General features: G+C 34.0%; 11 protein-coding genes across 11 annotated transcripts; 5 read left to right on the top strand and 6 right to left on the bottom strand.

The window, feature by feature from the left end:
* Window positions 1–918: 918 nt before the first annotated feature.
* Window positions 919–1,770, top strand: IMP4 (snoRNA-binding rRNA-processing protein; the record flags this gene model as incomplete). The annotated part of the gene is made up of 1 exon (XM_020218739.1): window positions 919–1,770. The coding sequence occupies one exon, from the start codon at window positions 919–921 to the stop codon at window positions 1,768–1,770; it is 852 nt and encodes a 283-aa protein (XP_020076112.1).
* Window positions 1,771–2,047: 277 nt separating this feature from the next.
* HYPBUDRAFT_166944 (uncharacterized protein) lies at window positions 2,048–4,154 on the bottom strand. The gene has a single exon (XM_020222749.1). The coding sequence runs from the start codon at window positions 3,708–3,710 to the stop codon at window positions 2,355–2,357; it is 1,356 nt and encodes a 451-aa protein (XP_020076111.1). The 5' UTR covers window positions 3,711–4,154; the 3' UTR covers window positions 2,048–2,354.
* A 2,030-nt stretch (window positions 4,155–6,184) lies between these two features.
* TSC11 (TORC2 complex subunit) lies at window positions 6,185–10,549 on the top strand (the record flags this gene model as incomplete). Its single annotated transcript, XM_020220155.1, has 1 exon — window positions 6,185–10,549. The coding sequence occupies one exon, from the start codon at window positions 6,185–6,187 to the stop codon at window positions 10,547–10,549; it is 4,365 nt and encodes a 1,454-aa protein (XP_020076110.1).
* On the bottom strand, window positions 10,230–11,499 carry HYPBUDRAFT_152991 (uncharacterized protein). The gene has a single exon (XM_020221317.1). The coding sequence runs from the start codon at window positions 11,465–11,467 to the stop codon at window positions 10,583–10,585; it is 885 nt and encodes a 294-aa protein (XP_020076109.1). The 5' UTR covers window positions 11,468–11,499; the 3' UTR covers window positions 10,230–10,582.
* Window positions 11,500–11,851: 352 nt separating this feature from the next.
* On the top strand, window positions 11,852–12,670 carry ASF1 (nucleosome assembly factor; the record flags this gene model as incomplete). The annotated part of the gene is made up of 1 exon (XM_020220154.1): window positions 11,852–12,670. One exon carries the CDS (start codon window positions 11,852–11,854, stop codon window positions 12,668–12,670), a length of 819 nt encoding a protein of 272 aa, XP_020076108.1.
* A 74-nt stretch (window positions 12,671–12,744) lies between these two features.
* Window positions 12,745–14,414, bottom strand: HYPBUDRAFT_240910 (uncharacterized protein; the record flags this gene model as incomplete). The annotated part of the gene is made up of 2 exons (XM_020223268.1): window positions 12,773–14,414; window positions 12,745–12,750 (listed from the first exon to the last, which is right to left on the bottom strand). The coding sequence occupies exons 1-2, from the start codon at window positions 14,378–14,380 to the stop codon at window positions 12,745–12,747; spliced, it is 1,614 nt and encodes a 537-aa protein (XP_020076107.1). The 5' UTR covers window positions 14,381–14,414.
* A 1,203-nt stretch (window positions 14,415–15,617) lies between these two features.
* Window positions 15,618–17,845, top strand: HYPBUDRAFT_11643 (uncharacterized protein; the record flags this gene model as incomplete). The annotated part of the gene is made up of 2 exons (XM_020219164.1): window positions 15,618–17,019; window positions 17,306–17,845. Exons 1-2 carry the CDS (start codon window positions 15,682–15,684, stop codon window positions 17,843–17,845), a joined length of 1,878 nt encoding a protein of 625 aa, XP_020076106.1. The 5' UTR covers window positions 15,618–15,681.
* A 51-nt stretch (window positions 17,846–17,896) lies between these two features.
* Window positions 17,897–20,054, bottom strand: HYPBUDRAFT_152988 (caspase family protein). The gene has a single exon (XM_020221316.1). The coding sequence runs from the start codon at window positions 19,613–19,615 to the stop codon at window positions 17,966–17,968; it is 1,650 nt and encodes a 549-aa protein (XP_020076105.1). The 5' UTR covers window positions 19,616–20,054; the 3' UTR covers window positions 17,897–17,965.
* Window positions 19,635–20,140, bottom strand: HYPBUDRAFT_207090 (uncharacterized protein). Its single transcript, XM_020223051.1, has one exon. It carries the CDS (start codon window positions 20,004–20,006, stop codon window positions 19,752–19,754), a length of 255 nt encoding a protein of 84 aa, XP_020076104.1. The 5' UTR covers window positions 20,007–20,140; the 3' UTR covers window positions 19,635–19,751.
* On the top strand, window positions 20,049–22,647 carry HYPBUDRAFT_152987 (uncharacterized protein). Its single transcript, XM_020221315.1, has one exon. It carries the CDS (start codon window positions 20,276–20,278, stop codon window positions 22,607–22,609), a length of 2,334 nt encoding a protein of 777 aa, XP_020076103.1. The 5' UTR covers window positions 20,049–20,275; the 3' UTR covers window positions 22,610–22,647.
* A 124-nt stretch (window positions 22,648–22,771) lies between these two features.
* Window positions 22,772–23,980, bottom strand: HYPBUDRAFT_157146 (uncharacterized protein; the record flags this gene model as incomplete). Its single annotated transcript, XM_020222268.1, has 2 exons — window positions 22,772–23,802; window positions 23,944–23,980. The coding sequence occupies 2 exons, from the start codon at window positions 23,978–23,980 to the stop codon at window positions 22,772–22,774; spliced, it is 1,068 nt and encodes a 355-aa protein (XP_020076102.1).
* Between the last annotated feature and the right edge of the window lie 64 nt (window positions 23,981–24,044).

The following is a 24,044-nucleotide window of genomic DNA, read 5'->3' as shown; positions in this document are numbered from 1 at the left end:
GCATACTTTTGAAGCGAAATCTTTCTTCTATCACTTTTTCATTTCTCAATAGAATTTATTCTATTATTGTTTTTATACTTACTTTATTATATTTAACTCTTTTTTTTTTTTTTTTTTCAACTAGGCTTATCCTATATAGACATGCATCAATACTATTAAAGAAGATTTTCGTTTCCAAATCAATTCAATGTGTCGTAGCTTTACTTACGTGTAGAATATAATGGTACACTGATCAGGCTTTCTTGTGAGATTTTTGACAAAAGGCTGCGAAAATTGCTACAACCACCAGTATCTTAACATACACGAATCATTACATTACCAGTTACAATCAAAAAATTATAAAGGCCAAACTGTATCATGAACAGAAGCCAGATATCGAGATTTAGCGATAAGATCATTAAACGAAAAATAAGAAAAAATCCCCAAAATTTCAATGATTCAAATTCTCCTTGAACGGTAACCCCTTTAACTTTCCAAACAGAACCAGGCAACCAAGCCTGACATTCTCCTCCTCCTGTAATCTTTCTCCCTGAAGCCTAGGCTGACCAGCCTAAAGGGATCAGGAGAGCTGCTAAAATGCACCTTATCTTGAAATTGGACGCTTGGCTGTTATGAAGGCATTGTCAAGGCATTAAATCGCTCAGTCTATTGTCACCCCAAACCCAAAACAAAACCTTCTCTTAGAGGAGAAAGTCATCACCGTTGGGGTCTTGTTGCTGGAGGTGAAATTCAACTATCGGGGAAGGTATTGCTAAGGACCAATGGGTACGGGCGCACGACATTTTATCAGGCTTCACGACATTCTGAATAAAAAAGAAAAGCGACATTTTAGATCATCTCATTGCAGCATTTGAAAAAAAAAAAAAATTGGCCTTACAAAAGATAAACTGTTAGACTAAAAGAAGTATCGAAAGTACAATGATCAGAAGACAAGCAAGAGAGAGAAGAGAATACCTTTACCGTAAGGCATTAGAGTTACAAGAATCCAGTAAAACGGAGAAGAGACAACAGCTTAAGGCAGCATTAGCTAGTGGTAAACCATTACTGAAAGAATTAGGAGATGATGTTCAATTACAAAAAGATTTCATATATGACGAGAGTGAGCAAACTGAGATAGATGATGAATATAGTGCATTAAGTGGTATAGCAGAACCCAAACTTATAATAACTACTTCGAGAAATCCATCAGTAAGATTATTACAGTTTGCCAAAGAGTTGAAATTATTTTTCCCAAATTCGCTTAAGTTAAACAGAGGTAATTATATTATACCAGATTTAGTTCAATCATGTAACAGAACAGCCATAACTGATTTGGTACTTATACATGAACATAGAGGTGTTCCCACATCATTAACGATTTCCCATTTCCCACATGGACCAACTGCTATATTTACATTACATAATGTTAAGTTAAGACATGATTTACCAAATATGGGGAATATGCTGGAAACTTACCCACATTTAATATTTGAAAATTTTACTAGTAAATTGGGGGAGCGAGTTGTTAAAATGATTAAACATTTATTCCCGCCAGGAGTCAAAAAGGATAGTTCAAGAGTTATAACATTTATAAATAATGATGATTTTATATCTGTTAGACATCATGTTTATGTTAAGACTAAAGAAGGGGTTGAAATTAGTGAAGTTGGACCAAGATTTGAAATGAGATTGTATGAATTAAGATTAGGATTGGTTGATAATAAAGATGCTGACGTTGAATGGCAATTAAGAAGATTTACTAGAACTGCTAGTAGAAAGAATTATTTATAGATGTATAATCCACACTTTGATCAAATATGCATACTTTACAAAAAAAAAAACAACACATAATGTAAACATTAAACAACTCTTATTTATAAGGGAACTATTAATTGAAGATAAGAAATATAGTAATAAATTAAAAGAATAACAAGCATAACAGTAAAGAACAGAATTATTAAGGACAAACACATAAGTTTTTTTTTGGAATAATATTAAAAAAAATAGACTTACTATATATATATATTTTTTTTTTTTGGAAATTTTTTTTTTATTAACATACGGTGTTGTTTAATTTTTTTTTAATAATTTTCAACCTTTGATTCAATTCATCATTTAAATGGGCGAATAACTAAATGAAAGGAACAATGAGAATGAATGAAGTCAAAGATTGAAATAAAATATACATGCGAAACATGGGGATGAATTGAATGAAGGAAGCAAAAAAAAAAGGGAAAAAACAACGCAAATAAACAAAATAAATTGTCAGGAATGAACTAAAAGGGCAAGGCAAAGGAAAAGGAGGGAAAGGCCTATAACACAAATATTGAGCTAAAAGTACAAGTAGTAATTAATTGAGGTGAAGGAAATGAAATTTAATGTCCATTAATCTCTGTTGTTGATTGTCTAATATAATCAGCAATTGAGCTTGAGACCAAACTTTCATTATCATTAATTGAAGGAGGACCAAATTGAGAATTAGAAGAACTTAAACTTTTTCTTTTACTCAAAGTATTCAATGCTGGATAAAAAACTTCATGATCCTCCAGATCTGAAGATTCTGGGCTTATTAAAAACTTATTCAAGTTATTACTTGAAGGTTCATTTATAGGAAGTTTTGAACTAGTTGAAGCCATTGAAGTTGGACGGGTTGAATTAGATGAATTTGGGATTTGACTTGAAGAAGATAACGGAGGACTTCCTAAAGTTTTACCTTCTCTTATTGAAAATTGTCTTGAAAGTTGAGATTGATGATTTGGTTGATTTGGTTGAAGTTGACTTGAAGACAGTTTTGAAGGTTTATGCAATTTGGGGAAATAACTACCACTATTTGTTGAAACAGCGGGAGAAGAAGGACCAATGTTAGAAGAAATCGATTGTTTACGGCCAGTAGTTGGAATAATACCTTGACTATAGGATTGTTTAAAAGAAGGTCTTCTTGAAAATTCATCATTATTAATCATATCAGCATAAGAATAAAAACTAACTGAAGATTTTGAACTAGTTAATTTTGGAGGAGTAACTGGGGATTGAGGTTGTTGATTTTGGTGAATTTGAGGGGAATCAAATGTAGAATCTCTTAATTGTTGATTAATTGAATAAGTTGAATTTTTACGAGAAGGAGTGAAAGGTTTACCTAAAGCCATATTTAAACCAATAACTGAAGAGCTACGTCTATTAGAATAAATGACTTCGACATCATCCAAATTAGTATCTTTATTATTCAAGATTGAAGTAGTAGCATCAAGGGCAGGAGGAATGAAATCTTCATTTTTGATTTGAGGGAAAGGATAAATATGTTGATTTGATTTCAAAGAAGCTGAAGAGCCACGATGTCCATTTCTTAATTTAAAAGAATTTGAACGATTTTGAGGATGATCAAAATGGAAATCTTGAACGCTTCTTTCAAAAATGTTTGATTCTGGATTATTATTGAAAACATTTTTATTTTCCAAATCTGGAGAGTTAATTGGAGAATCTAATTGAGTATTAATCGAATTAGCAGTTGAATCGTGTTGTTTTATAGTGGAAGGATTAGTCATTGGATGATTTGGAGAAGGAGAACTCTTATTTCTGTTAGTACAAGTATTAGGAGAAGTTGCCGAATCAATCTTAGTGGAATTTTTCGACAGAGTCGACGAAGTCAGACCAAATGAAAATAGCGACAAACGTCTTTTTGAACTAGACTGAGGAACAACATTAGTTGTATTCTGCTGGCTGGATACCGACATGATCAAGCAAAAGAAAGAAAGAACCTAAAAAAATAAATAAATAAACAAGTAATCACTGTAGAATCATATAAGAAAAAAGATGTCAATCTTCTTATTTGTTTATTGCCAGGTAATGGAAGAAGAAGCAAAAGAGGGTGTTGGCAGGATCAACTGACAAACAAAACCAACAGGCAAATAAACAGACAAACGATCAAGCGCTAGATGAACTTGAAAAGAAACCCAAAGTAAAAGAATGAAGTGAAAGAAAAGAAAAAAAACAGAAAACCCAAAAAAAGGTCACTTAAAAGCCAAAAACCAAAAGGAAAGTAACAAACGATTAATGATCGAAATGTGTAAATGTATAATCAACCAGTTTTGAGATCTAATTGATTGTTTCACCTGGTAAGTAACCTGGAAAAGGAGTTGTTGTTGGTTAAAACCTTATATTATGAGGATAAAATTTTTTAGTATGATCAAACCAAAAAAAAAAAAAGTAAAAAAAAAACCTCTACTGAAATACTAGTAATTGGACTGACAACCAACAAATTAGAATACAAAGACCTAATTCAACAAGGAATGAGAATAATGGAATCCAAACGACTGATGAGATCTGCTGAGTAGTAGAACACCAAATTGAATGAAGTTTAAAAAGTCGTTGATAATCCTAAAGGAAAAAACAATATAAATATAAAGTGGGAGGTTAAATTTGTAAGGAGTTTGTCGTTTTTTTCTTTCCTAAAGGAAAACACTACGGAGAACGAACTGACAAAAAATGGTCTCACTAACAAAACAAAAAAAAAAAAATTAAAAAAAATTAAAAAAAGCGAAGTTACTAAAAGAATTAAACGGGGAAAGCCAATAGCCTACCGGCATACTCCAGTATACCTTACGCTTGGGCATACAGGAGGTATACCTGAGAGCGTGTCAGCGTTTATCACTTACAGTGGACCCATGTTACAGTAGGAACAGCATGACCCTATTGTATCTTTGGGAGTTAATTTGATTGTAATCAGAGCAAGAGATTAGCAGGTGCGGAGATTGGACGGTCCCACGGGTCGTGCGCCCTGGACCAGGAAACCATTGGTACGCACCGCACGTGACTTACCTCCGTACAGTCAGCAACTGGTGTGCGGGTGTTTGCTTTTGATTGCAAATAGCCCATTTCCCACTGCCGTTCCTCCAAGGGATACATGAAGCCACTGATATCACTGAGTTGTCTCGCTGCACTTCCCTGGTAATATTCCCTGTTACTCCTCCCGGTTACTGTTTCCTGATGTCTATTTCCTGCTATAATAAGTACTCCAAATGGTGCAGTATATGGTGCAGTCGATGTTGTAATTCAGATATTCTTCGTCGGTCATTGTAGTGTGCTACATGTTTTGAACGTATGGTAAGTGGATTGTGCCTCAATGGAGCTCAGTTTTATAAGATAAGCGGGTGGTTATCAACTTGTCGGGGCACCTTTCGTAGATCGAACTATCACGGAAATAAAGATTAGGCGCTTCATCGAAAGGGTTATTCTGTATAAAGAAGTGAGCTCTTCAATGTCAAGTTGGGCAAATCTTTCTTCGCAAAGGATACGGCTAATGATTTGGAATTATAGGATACGGCTAATGATTTGGAATTATATCAGATGTTTCTTCAAAAAAGATTTTCAATAAGACAGAATCATCTTGGTTTATGGTTTATTTCTTTGTTTACTCTTCTGTCAAACTGTTAGTACAGCTGGCTGTAAACTTAAATTGAAAAAGTTTCTTGGGATTATCGACTGCAAAAAAGTATGTACTGTTTAAAGCTGAATCGACTGATAACTTTGATCCAATCAATATACTCATTCACTTAATCCCTTCAGCACATTTCCAAAAGTTAGCCTAGTGTATTGGAAATTACTCCATACCACTTTAACTAACCTGCAAGTGTATGTATCACCTCGTTGGACTACTCCTTATTGTAATAGTTTTTTTGAAGAGAATAAAGATGCCTGGAGTATTTACTATGGTCTTTGAGCTAGCCATATTTCTTCGACTCCTCATTCAGCTTGCTCGGTTGATGAATGCTGCCAGTTAAGCTTATCAGAATAGATTGATAATAATATTAACCACACCAGCAAATTTGAAATCTATCAAACGCTCTTACGGTGAATCAGATCATAGATCAGCTTTGGCTGCAAGCTGGTCACGTGCTAAATGTGATACATCATATTTGCATTTAGAATGTGACAGGTTTTATGACAACCAGAATATGATCTATCACATTTGACGTGTTTGTAAACTTGAAGCTAAAAAACATAAATACCAGTAGATTTTTCCCCGTTTTTCTTTCCATTCGTTTGCCATTATACGTATAATTCAATTAAAGTATGGGGTCATTTTTTTTGATGTACGGAGGTAGTTTATTTTGACTACATCGTTTTTTTTAGTGATCCAGCGTGTATCAACGCTGTATCGATATACACGCTCGAAGATTCAAATACTCCCACCATAAATGGCAATATAATGTCATCAAGTAGGATCAGATCGGTGTCGCTCAACTCAAACACCCCGCAATCTGCCTCGCAGTCAGAGTCTTCCAACAAGAGACACTCAATCCACGCTTCAGCTAATTTAACTTCTTTATCAATACAAGAGTTGAATGATTTATTGTCTAATCAAAGAGCTTTAAAAGCTACTCTTAGTGAACCAGAGAAGCTACAGCAGCAACAGCAGCAGCAGAAGCAGCAACAGCAGCAACAGCAGCAACAGCAGCAACAGCAGCAACAGCAGCAACAGCAGCAGCAACAGTCACAAGCAGCACCAGGCCCCCAACCTGTGACACCTTGCACTCCAAAAATCAATGATGTTAACCAATTCATTTCCACAATCATAAAAACTATTGAAGACAAGAAAAGCTTTAATGAATCTCCTATCAATACAAATATTACTCCTTCGAACTGGAATGATTATGATGATATTAGAACTAGAAGTTCTACCCTCGATAGTTTAAGCATAAATCCAATTGATTCAAAATATACCTCAAATAATGAATCCTTTTTCCCTGGATTCAATCGAATAAATACAAATCCAAATGTTGAAAGTCCCACATGGCTATTGAGCGAAATAATTCAAAGTTTTTCCTCTAAAGACAAAGATGAATATTATATTTTATCAAAAGGTAATCACCTTATATCATTATTATCTCAAAATCCACGTTTGAAAAAAGATTTGTCAATCAAGCATTTAATCTTAAAAGTTCAATTCATGCTTTATCATACGAGTTCCCAAGTGAAAGCTCTTGCATACAAAATTTTAAGATATTCAATATCAGATTATGAATGCTTAACTACTTTAACCCAATCCAAAATTTTAATTTTCATCATTATTACAATGTCAACCAAAACTACGCTATTAGAGAAGGAAGAAGCTTTAAAATTAATAAGAGAATTCATTAATGTTCCAAGAGGTACTGATAACTTGTCAATTGGGGTAATTAAATGTTTAATAACTTTAATTGAATATAGTAATTCAGATTATGATATAGATGATCCTGAAATGTTTTCAAAAGATAATAACGATGATGACATTAATAGTTGTAATCAAGATTCAACTAACATTCCAAACTATTTTAAAAAAATTTGTGCAATAACAATTTTTGAAATAGCCTTATTGAAACCAGAATTAATTTTCCATAGTGGGGGGTTTAAGATTATCATAAATACTTTAATTAATGGCCCTCCAGAATTATCAGCTAACTGTTTAATGGTTATAAATAATATTTTGGATTCGCCGATACTGAGAAAATTTTTAAGAAACGGTATCGATTTAAATTCTTTAATACTGATTTATTCTCATTTTGAAGATCAACCAATTGAAAACTTAATTCTTGAAAAACAAAAAATTAAGAAAGAGACTAAATCTTATAATAAAAGATTAAATCTGAGATCTTTAAAAATTAGTTTTTTAATTTCAATTTTTTTAAAAAATTGGAATGGCTTAATTTGTTTTAGTCATGATAATTTTAAAATAATTGAAGATTTTATTTCTTACTTGAAAAAGAGAAATAATAAATTAAGAAATACTATAATGGACGTGATATTTGATGTCTTAAGAATTAAATCATTACCCTGGGTTCCTAATTCAAACATTGGAGATTTCATCAAAAAATTCAATTCAAGTATTGAAAACAACAACTTTAGTTTCCAATATCAAAAATTAAACCCTCAAAGCTTTGAATTCAATATAATCAATCATTACCTTGGTTTTTTGATAACTATTTTCATCAATAAAGGTTTACTATCAAGATTAATCGAAATTATGGAGGAAAATTTCGATGAAGAAATTACTAATAAAGCTACATTATTATTAAGTCATTTGATTGATATGGCTAATAAATTAATTCCTTCAGACTTAATTTCAAATCAAGTTTTATTAACCAATCAAGCACATATAATTTCTTTAACTTCTATTTCAAAAATCGAATCAATTACTAGAAATAAAATTACTCCTCAAAAGCCAATGTCTCATTCAAAACAATCTGAATTAAAATCTTATATTAAAGATATTAGTATAAATGCAAAATCTTCTATTGACGATTTAGAATTCAAAAATTATATTAATAATACAAGAGTTTTAACAATCAAAGAATATAATAATTGGAACTGGAACTTATTAATAACTTTCATTCAAGGTCCTTTAAGAAATCCGAAAAGATTTGATGAATTATTAGAAAAAAATAACAAATATTTAAAAAGGTTGATGTCATTTTATCGTCCCTTCAAGTATAGATTCTGTAATATACCGGCTAAAGAAAATAGCCAAAGAAACCATTATAAAAAGTATATTAATACCGGAGTTCAACTATTTGAAACTTTATTAAGTTTGACAAGTGGTATAAAATATTTGTCTTCAAATAAAATCTTACCTCAATTATCTGAAATTGTGGCCCAAATTGATCCTTATAGTGGAGTCAGAGCAAAAGAACCTATATTATCAAAAAAAAGATTGGAAACGACTTTAAGTATTGGCTATTTAAAAATTATTGGTACTATGTCCCACAATACTGATGGGTTAAAAATGTTGGAGCGCTGGCAATTTTTCACAATGTTTAATAATATCGCCGAAGCAAGTCATTATGATGAATCGAACAATTTGTTTTTAATAAACTTATTAAATTATTTGGATTTCTCTACCGATACTCAACTTCGATTATTTTTATTAAAATGTTTGAATGTTAGTAACTCAAAAATTAAAAACTTTATAATTGACGTTTTGATTCCTGATTTGTTAAATATCAAAAATTGTGAATTTTTCATTATTAAAATTTTGGTCAATTTACTTTATGATCAAAATTATTCTATAATTGAAAAATCAATCAATTATTTATACGATTTTTTCATTACCAGAGAAAACACCAATCGTATAGATTATTTGATTAACTTGAAACCATCAGTTGCTATCTTATCAAAGTTCCCTAAAGGTGAATTAATTTTAATGAACTTATGTAAGACGTCAAATGGATTTAATTATCTTAACGAATCAGGATATATTTCAAAAAAGCTTACTGAAGCCATTGAATATCTGAATAACTTCGATTATTTAAAAATCATTGAAAATTCAATCAGACTGAAACTAGTACCATATATCTCCAAATCAGAACAACAAATCCCTCGTCACTTTTTTTATTACCTTCTCTCTACTGAAGAAGGTTTTGCGATGTTTGATAATGACAGATCTTATTACGATAGATTAATTTCAAATACAAATTATATAATAAGAAAATTGAAACTATTTAATGATAAGAATGTCAATAATAGTATCGGTGTTGAAGATGATACTTTTACTGATTTAGCTAATTTAAAATTCAACAGTTCCTATTTAGAATCTGAACATACGGGTAATAATTTTAACACTACTTTGGTCAGTGACGTTGATTACTCCAGTGGAATTCGTGGTGAGAGCTTCAATGAGGATAATACAAACCTTAGCAATCCTATAAATTCAACACAATTAGAGTTTTCTATTGACCAAAATAATACTCTAAATCGTTGGAATTCTCATCGCAAACAAGATGCTTGCGAAGAAAATGAAGAAGATTTTGACCATTTAGAAGATTTAAACGAAGAGGAGTATTTGAAGTATATTAATACTTTAAAACAGAATCTATGGATAATAGGTGAAATTGCTGCTTCGTCCTACGGCATTCAATTATTAGATTCAGCTTATGGGGGAGGGAATTTAGGAGAGAGCTCAGGTATAATCGAGTCCATTATCAAATTATTCTATGAAAGTCCAATTTGGCAATTGAGAGGTGTGGCCTTTTATCAATTAGGAAAAATTTCGTCTACCCCTGAAGGTATCGAAATATTAGATGAATTAAACTGGTGTTCGGTCATTGATGAAAATTATAATAATCCATTAAATTTAACCTACCCGAAGAACATTAATACCGCAGATGTATTTAAAGTTAAAAAGGCAAATCCTTATAGAAACATTAAATATTATACATTATTTAGTGGAACAGGTAAAGGTTATGAATTTATAGATTTAGAAGAAGGTGAAGATGAGGGCCAAGATGAATTAATGTTTGAAAGTTATGACGTCTTAATTGATAAAATTTTAAATTATATAGGCCATTTAACTGCTGTACATGGAACCATCGTGCTGGCACGAATTTTGAAGAAGTCCATGAAGGAGTTAACAAAAATTAAGCAAACTACACCAAAAGTGTTTGAAAATTTAACTCTTTTCTTGAAAGTGATCAAAGTCGTTGACAAGGGAAATTATGAATTCAAAACTAAGAATTTTATATTTGATTTATTTAAAGATACCAAAATTCTTGAAAATTTATTGAAAAGAGATCGTAAAAATTCAAATACAAGAAATTAAATAAAATTGATTAATATACATTCATTAATTCAATTAACTTTTCATTTTTTTAACATCACGTTCCACTTCTTCCTCTTTCACCGGTTTCCGCTTGCCCTTTTTCAAAGGTTGGGATTGTTCAAAATGTTCATGAACTCCAGTGGGTCTTAAATCAATTGGTTTATACTTAGAGATTACTAGATGTGGATAGTTTCTTCTAATCCAAAAGTCACTATCTTGAGGGTTAGTTTCAACCAAATCAAGATCGTCACTAATTAGTTCTGGAACACCTTCATGTAGCAACATATTAACTTTATAAGAGTTCTTTATTTTAATATTCTTAGTTGGATCTTCAATTGCTAACAATGGAGCCAAAGTATTTTTCAATCTTGGATTCAATTCAGATAAATTCTCTAAGCGTAACTTATCTCCATCACTTAGTATATCTTGATCATTATTGGGTTGTTCAACTTCATTTAATAAATCCATCAACGCATTATTTCTACGTTGATAATGGTTAAATGTTTGACGTTGAGCCCGCTCGGTCATGAAAAGCTTTTGGGATATGGCATACACTTTGCGAAATCTTTCTTGGTACTTCTCGAAAATCTTTGAGTAGTCCTTGTTGTCTTTTATAACATTTTGGCTTTCCTGTGAACCTTCTTCATCATTTTCTATGATTGGTTTTGGTGCTATTGTAGCCTGTTTTATTGGTTTGAAATTGGTGGATGGGGTTTCTTCTTTTAAATGTTCTTGGGATTCCCGGCTCTTATTTGGTTCCTCTGGATTGTTAGTTTCATAATCATGGGTATTCGCTTCCCCATCATCGTTTTCTGGCTCTCTGGCATGAGGAATCAGGGATGGCACTTGTTCTTCTGCCTCTATCTTCACCTGAGGAGCTTTTGCATTAGATTCTTGGTTATGTTGTTCTATTGACATAGTCTGAGTTGTCTAGTAGGTAGAAATACCGGACTTGTCTTGATCTTTTGATAAATGCATTTGGCCATTTTTTCCAGTTGGATAAATGTCGCCTAGAGTTGTGAAATGTCGCATAGTCAAAATTTAAAAAAAAATCAAAAACATCAAAACAGAATAACGCGTTTACAATTTTCACTGTTTTTTTTTTTTTTAATTTCATTATCAATTTTTCAATCTCTGCCCTTCAAAACCCTCCAGAAGTCGAATTCAGAAAGCAGAACATTGATAAAGACGGATATAATACGTATCATCAATAATAGAGCCAAAACGTACCACCAGTATAATTTTATAGACGTGAAAATCGTGTTTTGGAAAAGGAAACTACAAATATAAGATAAAAACAAGATGTCCATTGTGTCGTTATTGGGAATAGAGGTTTTAAATAATCCAGCGAAATTCACAGATCCGTACGAATTTGAGATCACCTTTGAGTGTTTAGAACCATTGAAAGAGGATTTAGAATGGAAGCTTACCTATGTTGGTAGTTCAAGATCTTTAGATCATGATCAAGAATTAGATTCTATTTTAGTTGGCCCAGTGCCAGTTGGAATCAACAAATTTTTATTTCAAGCAGATCCACCATCACCGGAATTGATTCCTGCGAGTGAGTTGGTCAGTGTGACGGTTATATTATTAAGTTGTTCATATGCAGATCGAGAATTTGTAAGGGTTGGATATTATGTTAATAATGAATACGATCTGGAAGAGTTAAGAGAAAATCCACCAGCAAAAGTACAAGTAGAACATGTTGTAAGAAATATCTTAGCAGAAAAACCAAGAGTCACTAGATTTAATATAGTTTGGGATAATGAAGATGGTAATGCTGATAATTATCCACCCGAACAACAAGTAGATGAAGAGGATGACGACGAAGATGAAGAAGAAGAGGAAGACGAGGAGGAAGAAGAAGAAGAAGAAGAAGACGAAGCAAATGAAGGAGAAGAAGATTTAGGAGAAGAAGAAGAAGAACTTGAAGTTGGAGAAAATGATACTAAAGATAAACCAATAAAGGGCGATGCAGAAATGGAAGAAGATATCGAAGAAGATATAGAGGAAGATATTGAAGAAGACATCGAAGAAGATTTAGAAGGTGATGATATGGAATTAGATGACGACAAAAAGAATGGAGGACAGACTCCAATAGATACAAATCAAAGTAAGTAGGACGTACATTATAAATAAACCACGCTTAAAAAAAAAAAAAAAATTCTATAAATTACCTTCACCCACCAAACCATTCAAGACTTGAGATAAATTTTCGATTACCAAATTCGATAATCCAAGTTCATCATTATATTTACCAATCCATTTATCGGGATGCCATTTTAATCTTTCTAGTTTTAATAAATTCAATAACTCTGATTTAAAATCGGCTTCAATTTCCAATGATTCGTTAATAATAATGAATTTATAAAAATTTAAGACTGAAACCTTATCATTAATTAAGGTTAAAATATCTGATTCTGATAAATTGTAGGATTCAAAAGATTGTAATAAAGGTAGTTTCGAAGGGGTCAGATTGAGGTAATCTAATTTGATCTTTTTATTTAGTTCATATTGACTAGTTGGAGTAGTTGCCATTTTAATAGGTGAATCATTATTGGGTGTTTGTAAGTAAGGATCATTAATTCTTTTATCAGCAATGTGTAAATCATCATCATTTTCCATTAAATTCGTTGGGAAATCATCACCCAAGTCATTATTTGAAGATAAGTTTTGTTTTAAAAAATCAGATCTAGATTTTTTAGAAGGGACTGGAGTCTGGTAATTGAAATAGGGATTGGTTTTAATACCAGTAGGTTTTAAAAACTTGAACCCGTTTATTGGTTCGCCATATTCTTCTAAAATATGGGGGCTTGTAGATCTTGAATTTGAAGGAGTGGATTGGCTTATAGGGGTGTTATGTTGGACATTAGAGAAAATGGTATTATTTATTGGAGAAGAAGCGTTGATTTCGGAAGGTGATTGATCATTTATATTATTCAATTTCAATATTAAAGAAGAATTTGACGATTTCTTAATTGAATTTGATATGTTTAATAGATTTTTCTTATTATTTGCAATTTTAGAAGGTTGGGAAGGGGTTAAATCATTAAAATTTTTCTTGAATTTTAGCCTTTTCCTTGGTTGAATAGGACAGGGAGTTGAATCATTTATCGAGAAGCTAACTTTTGATATTGAGCTTATATTTGAAAAACATATATCAGACATATCTCTATTATTATTACTATTACTGATTTTTGGAGTTATAATCATATCAACTGAGTTATTTGAAGTATCATTTACTCTTCTTTTCCGTTTCCGATTATTCACAGAGGGCTTCATATCATCTTTATACTCAATGTCACCGAAAATTTCATCATCGTCACCGTTATCATCATGAAATGTCTGATTACCTAAGTTGAATTCGTTATCACTATCAGATAAGCTTTGATAATCTGAATTTGAAGAAGTTGATATGTTTGAATTGGTTTTCTGTAATGTATCTTCTATATTAGATTCCAAATGTAAATTATTCAATTTATTTATGGGGGACGAGAAGCAAATTGAGCTATTTGAGTTATTTGAATTTTGTAAATTTTGATTCAAAGGAGTGGAAGCTGCTGCTAGATCGAAATTTGTATATTCTTCTTCATTCTCCAGATCATCCGTATGCTTGTTTCTAATATCATTATCATACCAGTTTTCATTTATCCCAGTTGGCTTCTTAGGGGACCAATTTGGTCTAGATTCGAATAAGTTATGCTTTGAAGGTAGTTGATTCAATTTTGAATGGATATTGGGTTTGTTCGGAGACGAGTTCGATGTCGGCGTCGACGAACTTGGAGTGGACGAGGCAGCAGGTGCTAGTCTAGTGGTAGTCGGTAGACTCATTATAGAGTAAGCATTAATGTGAACGGTATACTTTAAGGAAGTTGAGTTTTAAACAAACTTGAGATGATTATATTTGTTTATGTTCTCAACAAAAACAAAAGGTAAACAAATCGAAAGGGGGGATTACTTCTGGTGTACGGGTGCGTCTTGGAGGACCAAACCCTAGTAGACCCTGTCAAGGGCCCAATACTCATGAAACTGGGGTTATGTGTGTGGAAAGAGGTAATTCGGGTGCTCTGCCGGACATATTGTGATGGTGGATAATGAGCACCACCTTTTTAGCAACTTAGGATGTCTTATCAAATGAACATAATGTATCGATATTCTGACATGGAAGTTCAAGCTGAATCCAGGTAGCAGAGAGCTGGCACTTGGAAGCTGGTATATGGCTGAGCTTATGATCTAAAAAGTTTTATGAAGCTGGTGTTCCTGCTTCTTTTTGAGTAGTTCTTTTTAGTGCAATACAAGATTGGAAGACTTCTATTGCAGAATTACTAGGTTGAAGCCTGGCATAAACGTAAGTGCTGTCTTACATCAAACAGAATTCTCAGCTGGTGACATACAAGACTTGCTATACAACTCTTACATTATCTACAACTTGCCCTTCAACACCTTAGTGAAAGAATAATAGGCTTCTCTTTATACTTCTTCTAGATACCGGTTATCATACGAGGGTCCCGACCCGGCCTGTATTCCGGCGAGCAGTTCCGGCGGCGTCGGAACTTGCCAGCCACTTACGGTCATCCCCACAATCCGGGGCTCTCGGATTTCCCGCTGCCCTCGGATCCAGCTTCTAATCCGAGCATACATCCGGTGTAAGGTACCCTCGGTGCGGGTAATCATCCGAGGGGCTTTCCGGTCGGGGGCGGTGGGATGCACGGGTCCGATACCAATTGTTGCAAAAAAAAAACCAACTGATGAGCGAAAATATGCATCCGTGCACCACCGCGCACGTGCTTCACTATCCTTATCTCTGCGAGTGCCTCCCCGTCGAACCCAGAGCAATTCTGGTCGTACGACACCGCCATAGTCCAGTAGTAAGAGCCAACTACCAGTTTACTGGACTACTGCCCGTCGTGGTATGTTAGGAGTGCTGTAGTAGTGTAAGAGTAAAGCATTTCATAGGCTGATTAATGCACAATTCGTCTAAGATCATCGATGATGCTTTTTTCTGGCTGTACGTTCCTTTTTTTCTCTCTCTTTGTTTTTTTCCACAGTATAAGAAGATAGCGATTTACTCAAACGAAAAAAAAAACGGGCTATTCAGTAGAATTCTACAACACAAGCTTATAAGTCGCTATATGATCTTTGAACTACTATCTCGTCCAGTAACTGCCAATGATGATCGAATGATCAATCAGAATGGGGAGTTGAGTTATCAAGAAATCTCCTTTTTAACATTCCAAGCGGTATTGGAAGTTGTTATTATCTGTTTGGCAGGATTTTTCGCTGCTAAGAGTGGATTATTGAATACCAAGAGTCAAAAAGTGATTAGTCAGTTAAACGTTGACTTGTTTACGCCATGTTTGGTGTTTACCAAATTGGCGCCATCATTGTCATTTCAAAAAATGGTTGATATTGTGATTATTCCGATTTTTTATATGATTTCAACTGGGATATCCTTTTTATGCTCTAAAGTTGTTAGTAAATGTTTTGGATTGAATGAGCCCGAAACCGATTACGTGACTGCAATGGCGGTGTTTGGGAATTCAAACTCTTTACCGGTTTCTTTGACATTATCATTGGCTTATACCTTACCTGATTTATTATGGGATGATTTAGAAGATGATAATCTGGATAAAGTTGCTTCCAGAGGTATATTGTACTTGCTTATTTTCCAACAATTGGGACAAGTCTTGAGGTGGTCGTGGGGTTATAATAAATTATTAAAGAAAAGATCAAAAGCTGAATTGAATACTTATAATGGTGTTGTGCCCGATATTGAAGAAGGAACCAGTGAGACTTCAAGCTTACTTGATGCCACCACTGCCAATTATTCTTCCTCCAGTAGCTCAAGTGAAGATTTACCTAATGATACAAATAAATCCTTATTAACAAAATTAGCTTCCAAACCATCAATTTCTTCTTTCTGGTCGTCATTTACTAACTTACCGGTTATTAAAGGTTTTTTGGAATTCATGAATCCTCCACTTTATGCAATGTTAATTTCAGTAATCATTGCCTCTGTTCCAGCATTACAAAACCTTTTTTTCAATAATGAAGATTCTTTTATTAAAAATACAGTAACGGCTTCCATTACTCAGTTGGGTCAGGTGTCGATTCCTCTAATTTTAATTGTCTTGGGTTCTAACTTGTACCCAGCAAAAGATTTACCTCCTCCTTCAAAACATTATAACAAAATCATTCTTGGTTCTCTATTATCAAGAATGATATTACCTTCTTTGTTTTTACTTCCAATCATTGCATTTTGCGTTAAATTCATCAATATCTCAATCTTGGATGATCCAATCTTTTTAATTGTGGCTTTCATTCTCACTATATCCCCTCCGGCCATTCAATTATCCCAAATTACTCAATTAAATAATATTTATCAAAAGGAAATGAGTGGAGTTTTATTTTACGGTTATGTCATCTTAACCTTACCAACAACCATTTTTATAGTTGTAACTTCCTTGGAAGTTCTTAAATGGGCCCTTGATTGATCCCAGCGTTATACATATATGTTTTTTTCAGAGTTGTACTAATAGTTTGTAGTCTACTTTAAGTAACAGATCAAGTGATATCAATTGAGATTTATCGCAATTTTTTGATACGATTTTTCTTTTTTTTGTTCGATTTTTTTTTTTTTCGGTGCAGCTTTTTTCCAGTGTCGAAAAAGGGAGTAGAAATTTGAAATTATCCTTTTAAGCAACCAATTTCTTCTGGTGTCTTTCATGACTTAATGAACTAGACAAGATGGTTAAGTCACGTAAGTTAGCGGTTGTTGGTAGTCGTTCAGTTGGGAAAAGTTCTATAACGGTAAGATTTGTTGAAGATCACTTTGTTGAAAGTTATTACCCTACTATTGAAAATCAATTTTCAAAATCAATAAATTATAAAAATCAAGAATACGCTATTGAAATCTTAGATACAGCAGGTCAAGATGAGTTTAGTATAATGAATGAAAAACATTTAATTGGTATTCATGGTTACTTAATTGTTTACTCTGTTACTTCAAGACAATCTTTTGAATTAATTGAGGTTATAAGAGATAAAATATTAAATTCAATGGGGAATGATAATATACCCATGGTTTTAATTGGTAATAAGTCAGATTTGAATTTCCAGAGACAAGTTAGTTACGACGAAGGCTTAAAATTATCGCAAAAATTTGGTATAAAGTTCTTAGAGACTTCGGTTAGAGATGATGTTAATATAAATAACTCTTTTGAGTTACTCATTGATGAGATTGAAAAAATTCAAAACCCTCAAGTCAAGCAAGATGATAAATGTATAATTGTTTGATTATATTTATTTCTTTACACACAAAACAATACAAAAAGAAAAAAAAATTTGGGAAAATATATATAAAGACTAGTAAAGACAAATTTTGTAGCATAAATTATACGATGAATTGTAGATTACTTATACGATGAATTGTAAGTTAACGTCAATTGGGTGTGAGGCGGATAATTGGGGTTTTTGACTGTATTTAGAACTTAAGATTTCTCTGGTATTTTGCAACAAGGTTAAATATGATTGATTTGAATTATTTTTCATGGTTTCGATGAATGAATAACTCATTGCCCCAGTACTTTGACCATCTTCTTTAGCATCAGCTGAAGTCTGATCATCTTTACATCCACTCAATAAAATAGCATCACATGGTGCAGTCTTTGTCTTTTTGGTTAATTCTTCCGCTTTCTCAGCTTTATCTTTATTCATAACTGATTTGAAAACACCTTGTATTCCTTTAAACATGGCCTTTTGATCACCTTTTGAATAAGCTTTGAAAGTATCTAATAATCCGGATCCTGCTTCTTCCAACACATTTGGTTCTTTTAATAAACCTTTGGTTGAATAAGTATATGGTAAATCCAAGACTGATCCAGAGTGGCAGGAATCAAATAAAGCAGTTAATCTGGTACCCTTTGGTAATGGAGACACCAAAGTATCATGTAACTCATCATCAGTTAAAAATCCATTTGTTTCGAAATCAAGTGGATAAATAACTTCATCAAGTCCATCGGCTTCATCACCATTTTTATCTTCAGTTTGGCCTCCATGTCCTGAATAATGAAAGAAAAGTGAATCATTTGGTCTTGCGTCTTTCACCAACCATTGAATTCCATCTCTTATATTTTGGACAGTTGGAATTTGTCTTCTATTATTAGCATTGTCATTCAACTGAACTATACTATCACTGCTAAACCCTTGGCTTAATAAAAATTGTTTAACATTATCAGTATCATTAATACAGCCTTTAAGTTCATTTTTGGTACCAATATAGTTTATACCAACAAGTAAAGCCTTCTTTTTACCATTACATTGAGAATATTGGTAAGAGTATCCATCTACACCGAAAGATTGTTCTTGTGAGCCTGGTCTTGAAAATGATTGGCCAGATCCCTGTTGACCATACCCTTGATTAGATCCGTATGCTTGCTGTTGGCCATGACCCGACTGGCGGCCTGACCCGTGTGATTCTTGTTGGCCATAACCAGATTGGCGACCATAGGATTCTTGCTGACCATAACCAGATTGGCGGCCTGATCCGTGTGATTCATGTTGGCCGTAACCAGATTGGCGACCATATGATTCCTCTTGGCCATATCCTCCAGATTGGCGGCCTGATCCGTATGAATCTTGCTGACCATAACCAGATTGGCGGCCCCCATAGGATTCTTGCTGACCATAACCAGATTGGCGGCCCCCATAGGATTCTTGCTGACCATAACCGGATTGGCGACCCCCATAGGATTCTTGCTGTCCATAACCAGATTGACGGCCTGATCCGTGTGATTCTTGCTGTCCATAACCAGATTGACGGCCTGATCCGTATGATTCCTGCTGACCATAACCAGATTGGCGACCATATGATTCCTGTTGACCGTATCCACCAGACTGATGGCCCCCATACGATTCTTGCTGGCGGTACTCTTGATATCTACCTTGGGGAGCGCCTGAAGGTCTACCATAACTTTCTTCTTCGTATCTACCTGGCGCACCTGATGGTCTTGATTGTTGTTCGTTGTAACCACCGTTGTAACCACTATTATTACCGTAATATGACATCTTGATTCGTTTAGCTTGGACTGATAGAACGAATCAAATACCTATTCAATTGAGTTTCGATGGAATTGATCCAATAAACAAAACTCGAAGAAGTGAAATTTGTTAGTCAGGGGATTTTGTGTAAAATTGTCCCAGCCTACTTTTTGTTAAGGATCGTGTACTTACCCCGGAATTGCAGTTGAAAGATGCCACTATAGGGTGCCATTCCCAGCTTTGGGTGAATAGCTGGTGCTATTATAGCTTGTAGACTGTACTGAATAGGTGGCTGGTGGCGGCATAAGTACTGGAAATGTGGTAGAAGCCAGAGGTGATTGTTGTTTTTGCTACAATTTTGCAATTTCTCATCTAAATTCATTGATGAGTTTTCCCAAGTAAAGGATTCGGTGTACATATTAGAACCACCTTTGCATCTAAATCAGAGGCCGTTTGCCACCTCCAGATGCTAATTGAAACTATTCATTAAACCTCCCAGATGAAGAGGAGCAGAAATGGGCTTTATGCTAAAAGTAACGTCCCATTAGGCAAAAGACCCATACACCTTATAAAAATGCTATTAATTTTTCTGAAAACAGCCAAATTTGGAGCTTCTTCTCACAGGGTATAAAGTCTTACTAGTTTTACTAGTTCATTAGACACCGTCAATATAGCATAACATACGAAATGGTTAGCCAGCTGAAGTCTAAACGTCTGGCAGAGACGAGAGATGAAAAGAAAGAGAAGAAAATAAAGACCGGTCCGCTTAAGTCAGAAGAAGGTATTCCTTATGATTATATTGTTATAGTGGATTCAGGATCTGGTGGATCCCGAGTTTTCGTATACAATTGGTTGAATCCATACCATGCTTTGCAGCAGGGTCATGACATGGCGCAACACGCGAAGTCGTTGACACTTGTTAAGAAGTTTTCTTTCGATGAAAGGGACTCCAAAGAAAATGATAGCGAGAGTGAATCAGACTCGGATTCAGAGAATGAGTCGGGGGAAGATAATAAACAGAACAAGAACAAAAACAAGGGTGAATTCAATAACATAAAGTTCCCTAAAATAGGGCTGAAAAAGAATTGGCATCGAAAGATATCTCCTGGTGTTTCGTCTTTTAATTTAAGTCCTCAAAAAGTTGGAAACCGCCATATTAAAAACTTATTATCGTTAGCAAGTAAAGTTGTTCCCAAATCGGAGCATACTAGAACTCCTATTTTCCTTCATTCGACTGCAGGTATGAGGTTATTACCTCCAAACGAACAAAGTTATATACTTGAAAACATATGTTCATATATTCAGTATAATCTGGATTTTTACATTCCGGACTGTGCAACCCATATCAATGTAATAGATGGTGATATTGAAGGATTATATGGTTGGCTTTCAATCAATTATCTAATAGATTCGTTTGATCACCCTGGTAAACATGCTCATGGTAAAAATCATACAACTTATGGTCTCTTGGATATGGGCGGTGCTTCTACTCAAGTTGTCTTCCAACCAAATTCAACTGAAGTTGATGAACATAGTAATAATTTGTACAAAATTCACTTATCAGAATTACCTTTACTTCAAAATGGATCCTTCAATACTAACAATATCATCGGGAATTATACTGTCCCAGTATCCAAAGACTATAACATTTATTCCGATTCTTTTCTTGGTTTTGGAATGTATCAAGCCCATAATCGTTATCTTTCATTTTTAACGGAAAAATTCCGCAAAGATAATGATTTAGATGGTGAAGCTGGTAACTTTTATAGCAGTATCACTACCCCAGTTCCAGATCCCTGTTTACCTAAAGGTTACACGATTTCAAATAAAATTAATGATGTCAATGTCGATTTTATAGGGGAGAGTAACTTTGAGAAATGTTTGGAATCGATATTCCCAGTCTTAGTAAATACAACCCATAGTGCAGGTAACACTAATGGTAAAGGAAGTGAAAATTGCAAACAATATAACGCAGGTGACCAAGTCAGCTCGTGTCTTTTAAACGATTTGATCCCTTCTTTTGATTTTGATGTGAATCATTTCGTTGGTGTAAGTGGTTATTGGGATGCATTAACACATTTACTCTCTTACGAGAGTAGACTTCCCAAACGTAAAGATAAGAATCAAAAATCAAACCAAGATTCAAAAAATCAAGAATCTTATGATTATAATGTTATATATAAGCAAACCTCCAAACTTTGCTCACAATCTTTAAGTCAATTATTCGAATTAAATAATGTTAAACCAGAAAAACTGAGATTATCCGAATCCGATCTTTCAGAGTTGTGTTTCAAATCATCTTGGATCCTTAATTTTCTTCACTTAGGTCTAGGTTTCCCTCGTTTTGGCATTGATGAAATCCCAAATAAAGATAATCAGTTCAAGTCTTTGCAATTAGCTGAAAAATTGGGTGGCTCAAAATTTTCATGGACCCTAGGGCGTGCTTTATTATATGCTAATGATGAATACGTTCAAGCTTTTAATAACTATACTACAGATAATAACTTGCCACCTTCCTCGTTACTTCAAAGACCAGGATATTATTACACTGCAGTTTCAAGCGTATTCCATTATGGGGCTGAACAATCCGGTATTAGTCCAAGACCTCAATATACTGAACCAGTTGCTGGAGCCAAATACCCCCAATTTGATTATGAAACCGATTTAGATAATGGTGATGTACTGAAATGGTATGTTCAACCACATCGTTGGTACGGAATTGCTGTGCTTATGTCATTATTGGGTATAATAGTATGGTTGATGTTGGGTGAGACGGGTAGAAAGTCTCTAGTCAATAAGATTCGCCTGAAAACTCGAAATGGTATTTATAAGGTCAATGACTTGTTCAAGAAGAACAAATCTTCAAATGGTATATATTCAAGAGTTCCAACAGATTCTAATCAACATCCTACAGATTTAGAAGTTGCTGGGTACGAATTAAATAATATGGGTAGTAGAGAGTCTTCAAACGAAAGTCAAGATCCTACATTTAAAATCGAAAGCGATGATGAATCAAACTAATTACTGATATAGCTAGGCACTTAATACTATATGTTTATATGGCTTTGTAATTTCTATTGTATTTAACTCATGGTCCTTATCGGTTCGGTTGGCTTCGCTTCGTTTCGGTTGCGAAAGAAGATACTGTTTCTCATAATGAGATAATGTATTTACTCTATACAATTAAATAGTAACCACGTATTTTTCACCTTTTGCACCAATTTCCTCTAGGTCCTTCAATGCTTCACCAATCAAGTGTAGCCCACCATTATAGGCTTTATATTTAACGGTCTGTATTTGTTTGTTGTCTAAAAAGGTAGTAGTAACATCAACAAATTTTTTACCAAAGTCAATATTTTCATGAAATTTTTTAATAACAACATCTTTAAGCTGCACTGAAGGCGGAATCTCTTTAGGCTTTCCTACAATGGCTGCAAGTAAAGGTTTTTCTTCCTTGGAAAGATTACTGGAACCTTTATCAAGGATTTCAGCGACAGTGGCTGCAGTGTCTTTGGAAACACAATCCACACCAAATCTTATGTCATTTTCAGCTTCAACAGCTTTTGAAATAATCTCATGTTTGGTTAAATGGCGGTCAATTATGTGATCAACCCCCAACTTGGAGAGATATTCGTTGTGGGAAGAGCTTGAAACTGCAATCACTTTCAAACCGTGGAGTTTAGCTAATTGAATAACATAAAGGCCCACAATGGTACTACCTCCCCATAAAAGTAAAGTCCCAGACCGTTTTTCAACCTCTGACGTAAGCTTGAAACCGAAAGTTTCATATAAGATAACACCAGCTGTAACCAAGCCGACTCCTACAGTGGCTCCATCTTCAAAAGAAAGATGATCAGATAATTTCCAAACCAAACGAGAATCAATAGAAGTATACTCTTGAAATGTACTGGTTCTGTTGTCTCTATAGCTTGTAGAGCTAATAATAACCTTGTCACCTGGTTTATAGCTATCAACTTTAGTTCCGGCCTTTATTATAACACCACTACTTTCACGACCATTAATCCATGGGAAGTGGTATATGCCAAACCCGTACTTCTTACCTTTCCAATCAATGGGATTTAGTCCAACGGCTTTATTTTGAACCAACACATCGTATTCGCCAAGTTCAGGAACCTCAAAGTCCTCAATCAACTTCAATGGTTCTTTGAAATGTGTCACCAGAAGGGCTTTTTGTCTTGTACCTTTAAAGACTTCTATGGTTTTTTCGGTAGTGTCTTCAAGGTCCCTGGATGGTTTAATAGCTAAGTTGAATGCTGCTGAGATATCAGTGGCTGCTTTGGGAGTCAGATCAGTATGTTTCTTGACCCTTTTAGCAGCATTGTGGGATTCAAAACTCTCAACGTTATTTCTCTTTCTTGTTATTGTAGACATGCTTTTAAGGTTACTCTATAATAGTAACAAATCAGTCGATTAAGACTACAGAATTTTACAAAAT

This window comes from Hyphopichia burtonii (genome assembly GCF_001661395.1).
Source record: "Hyphopichia burtonii NRRL Y-1933 unplaced genomic scaffold HYPBUscaffold_4, whole genome shotgun sequence".
NCBI classification, from domain to species: domain Eukaryota; kingdom Fungi; phylum Ascomycota; class Pichiomycetes; order Serinales; family Debaryomycetaceae; genus Hyphopichia; species Hyphopichia burtonii.
The sequence above is the reverse complement of the archived record's forward strand: the minus strand, read 5'-3'. Positions and strand labels throughout refer to the sequence as shown.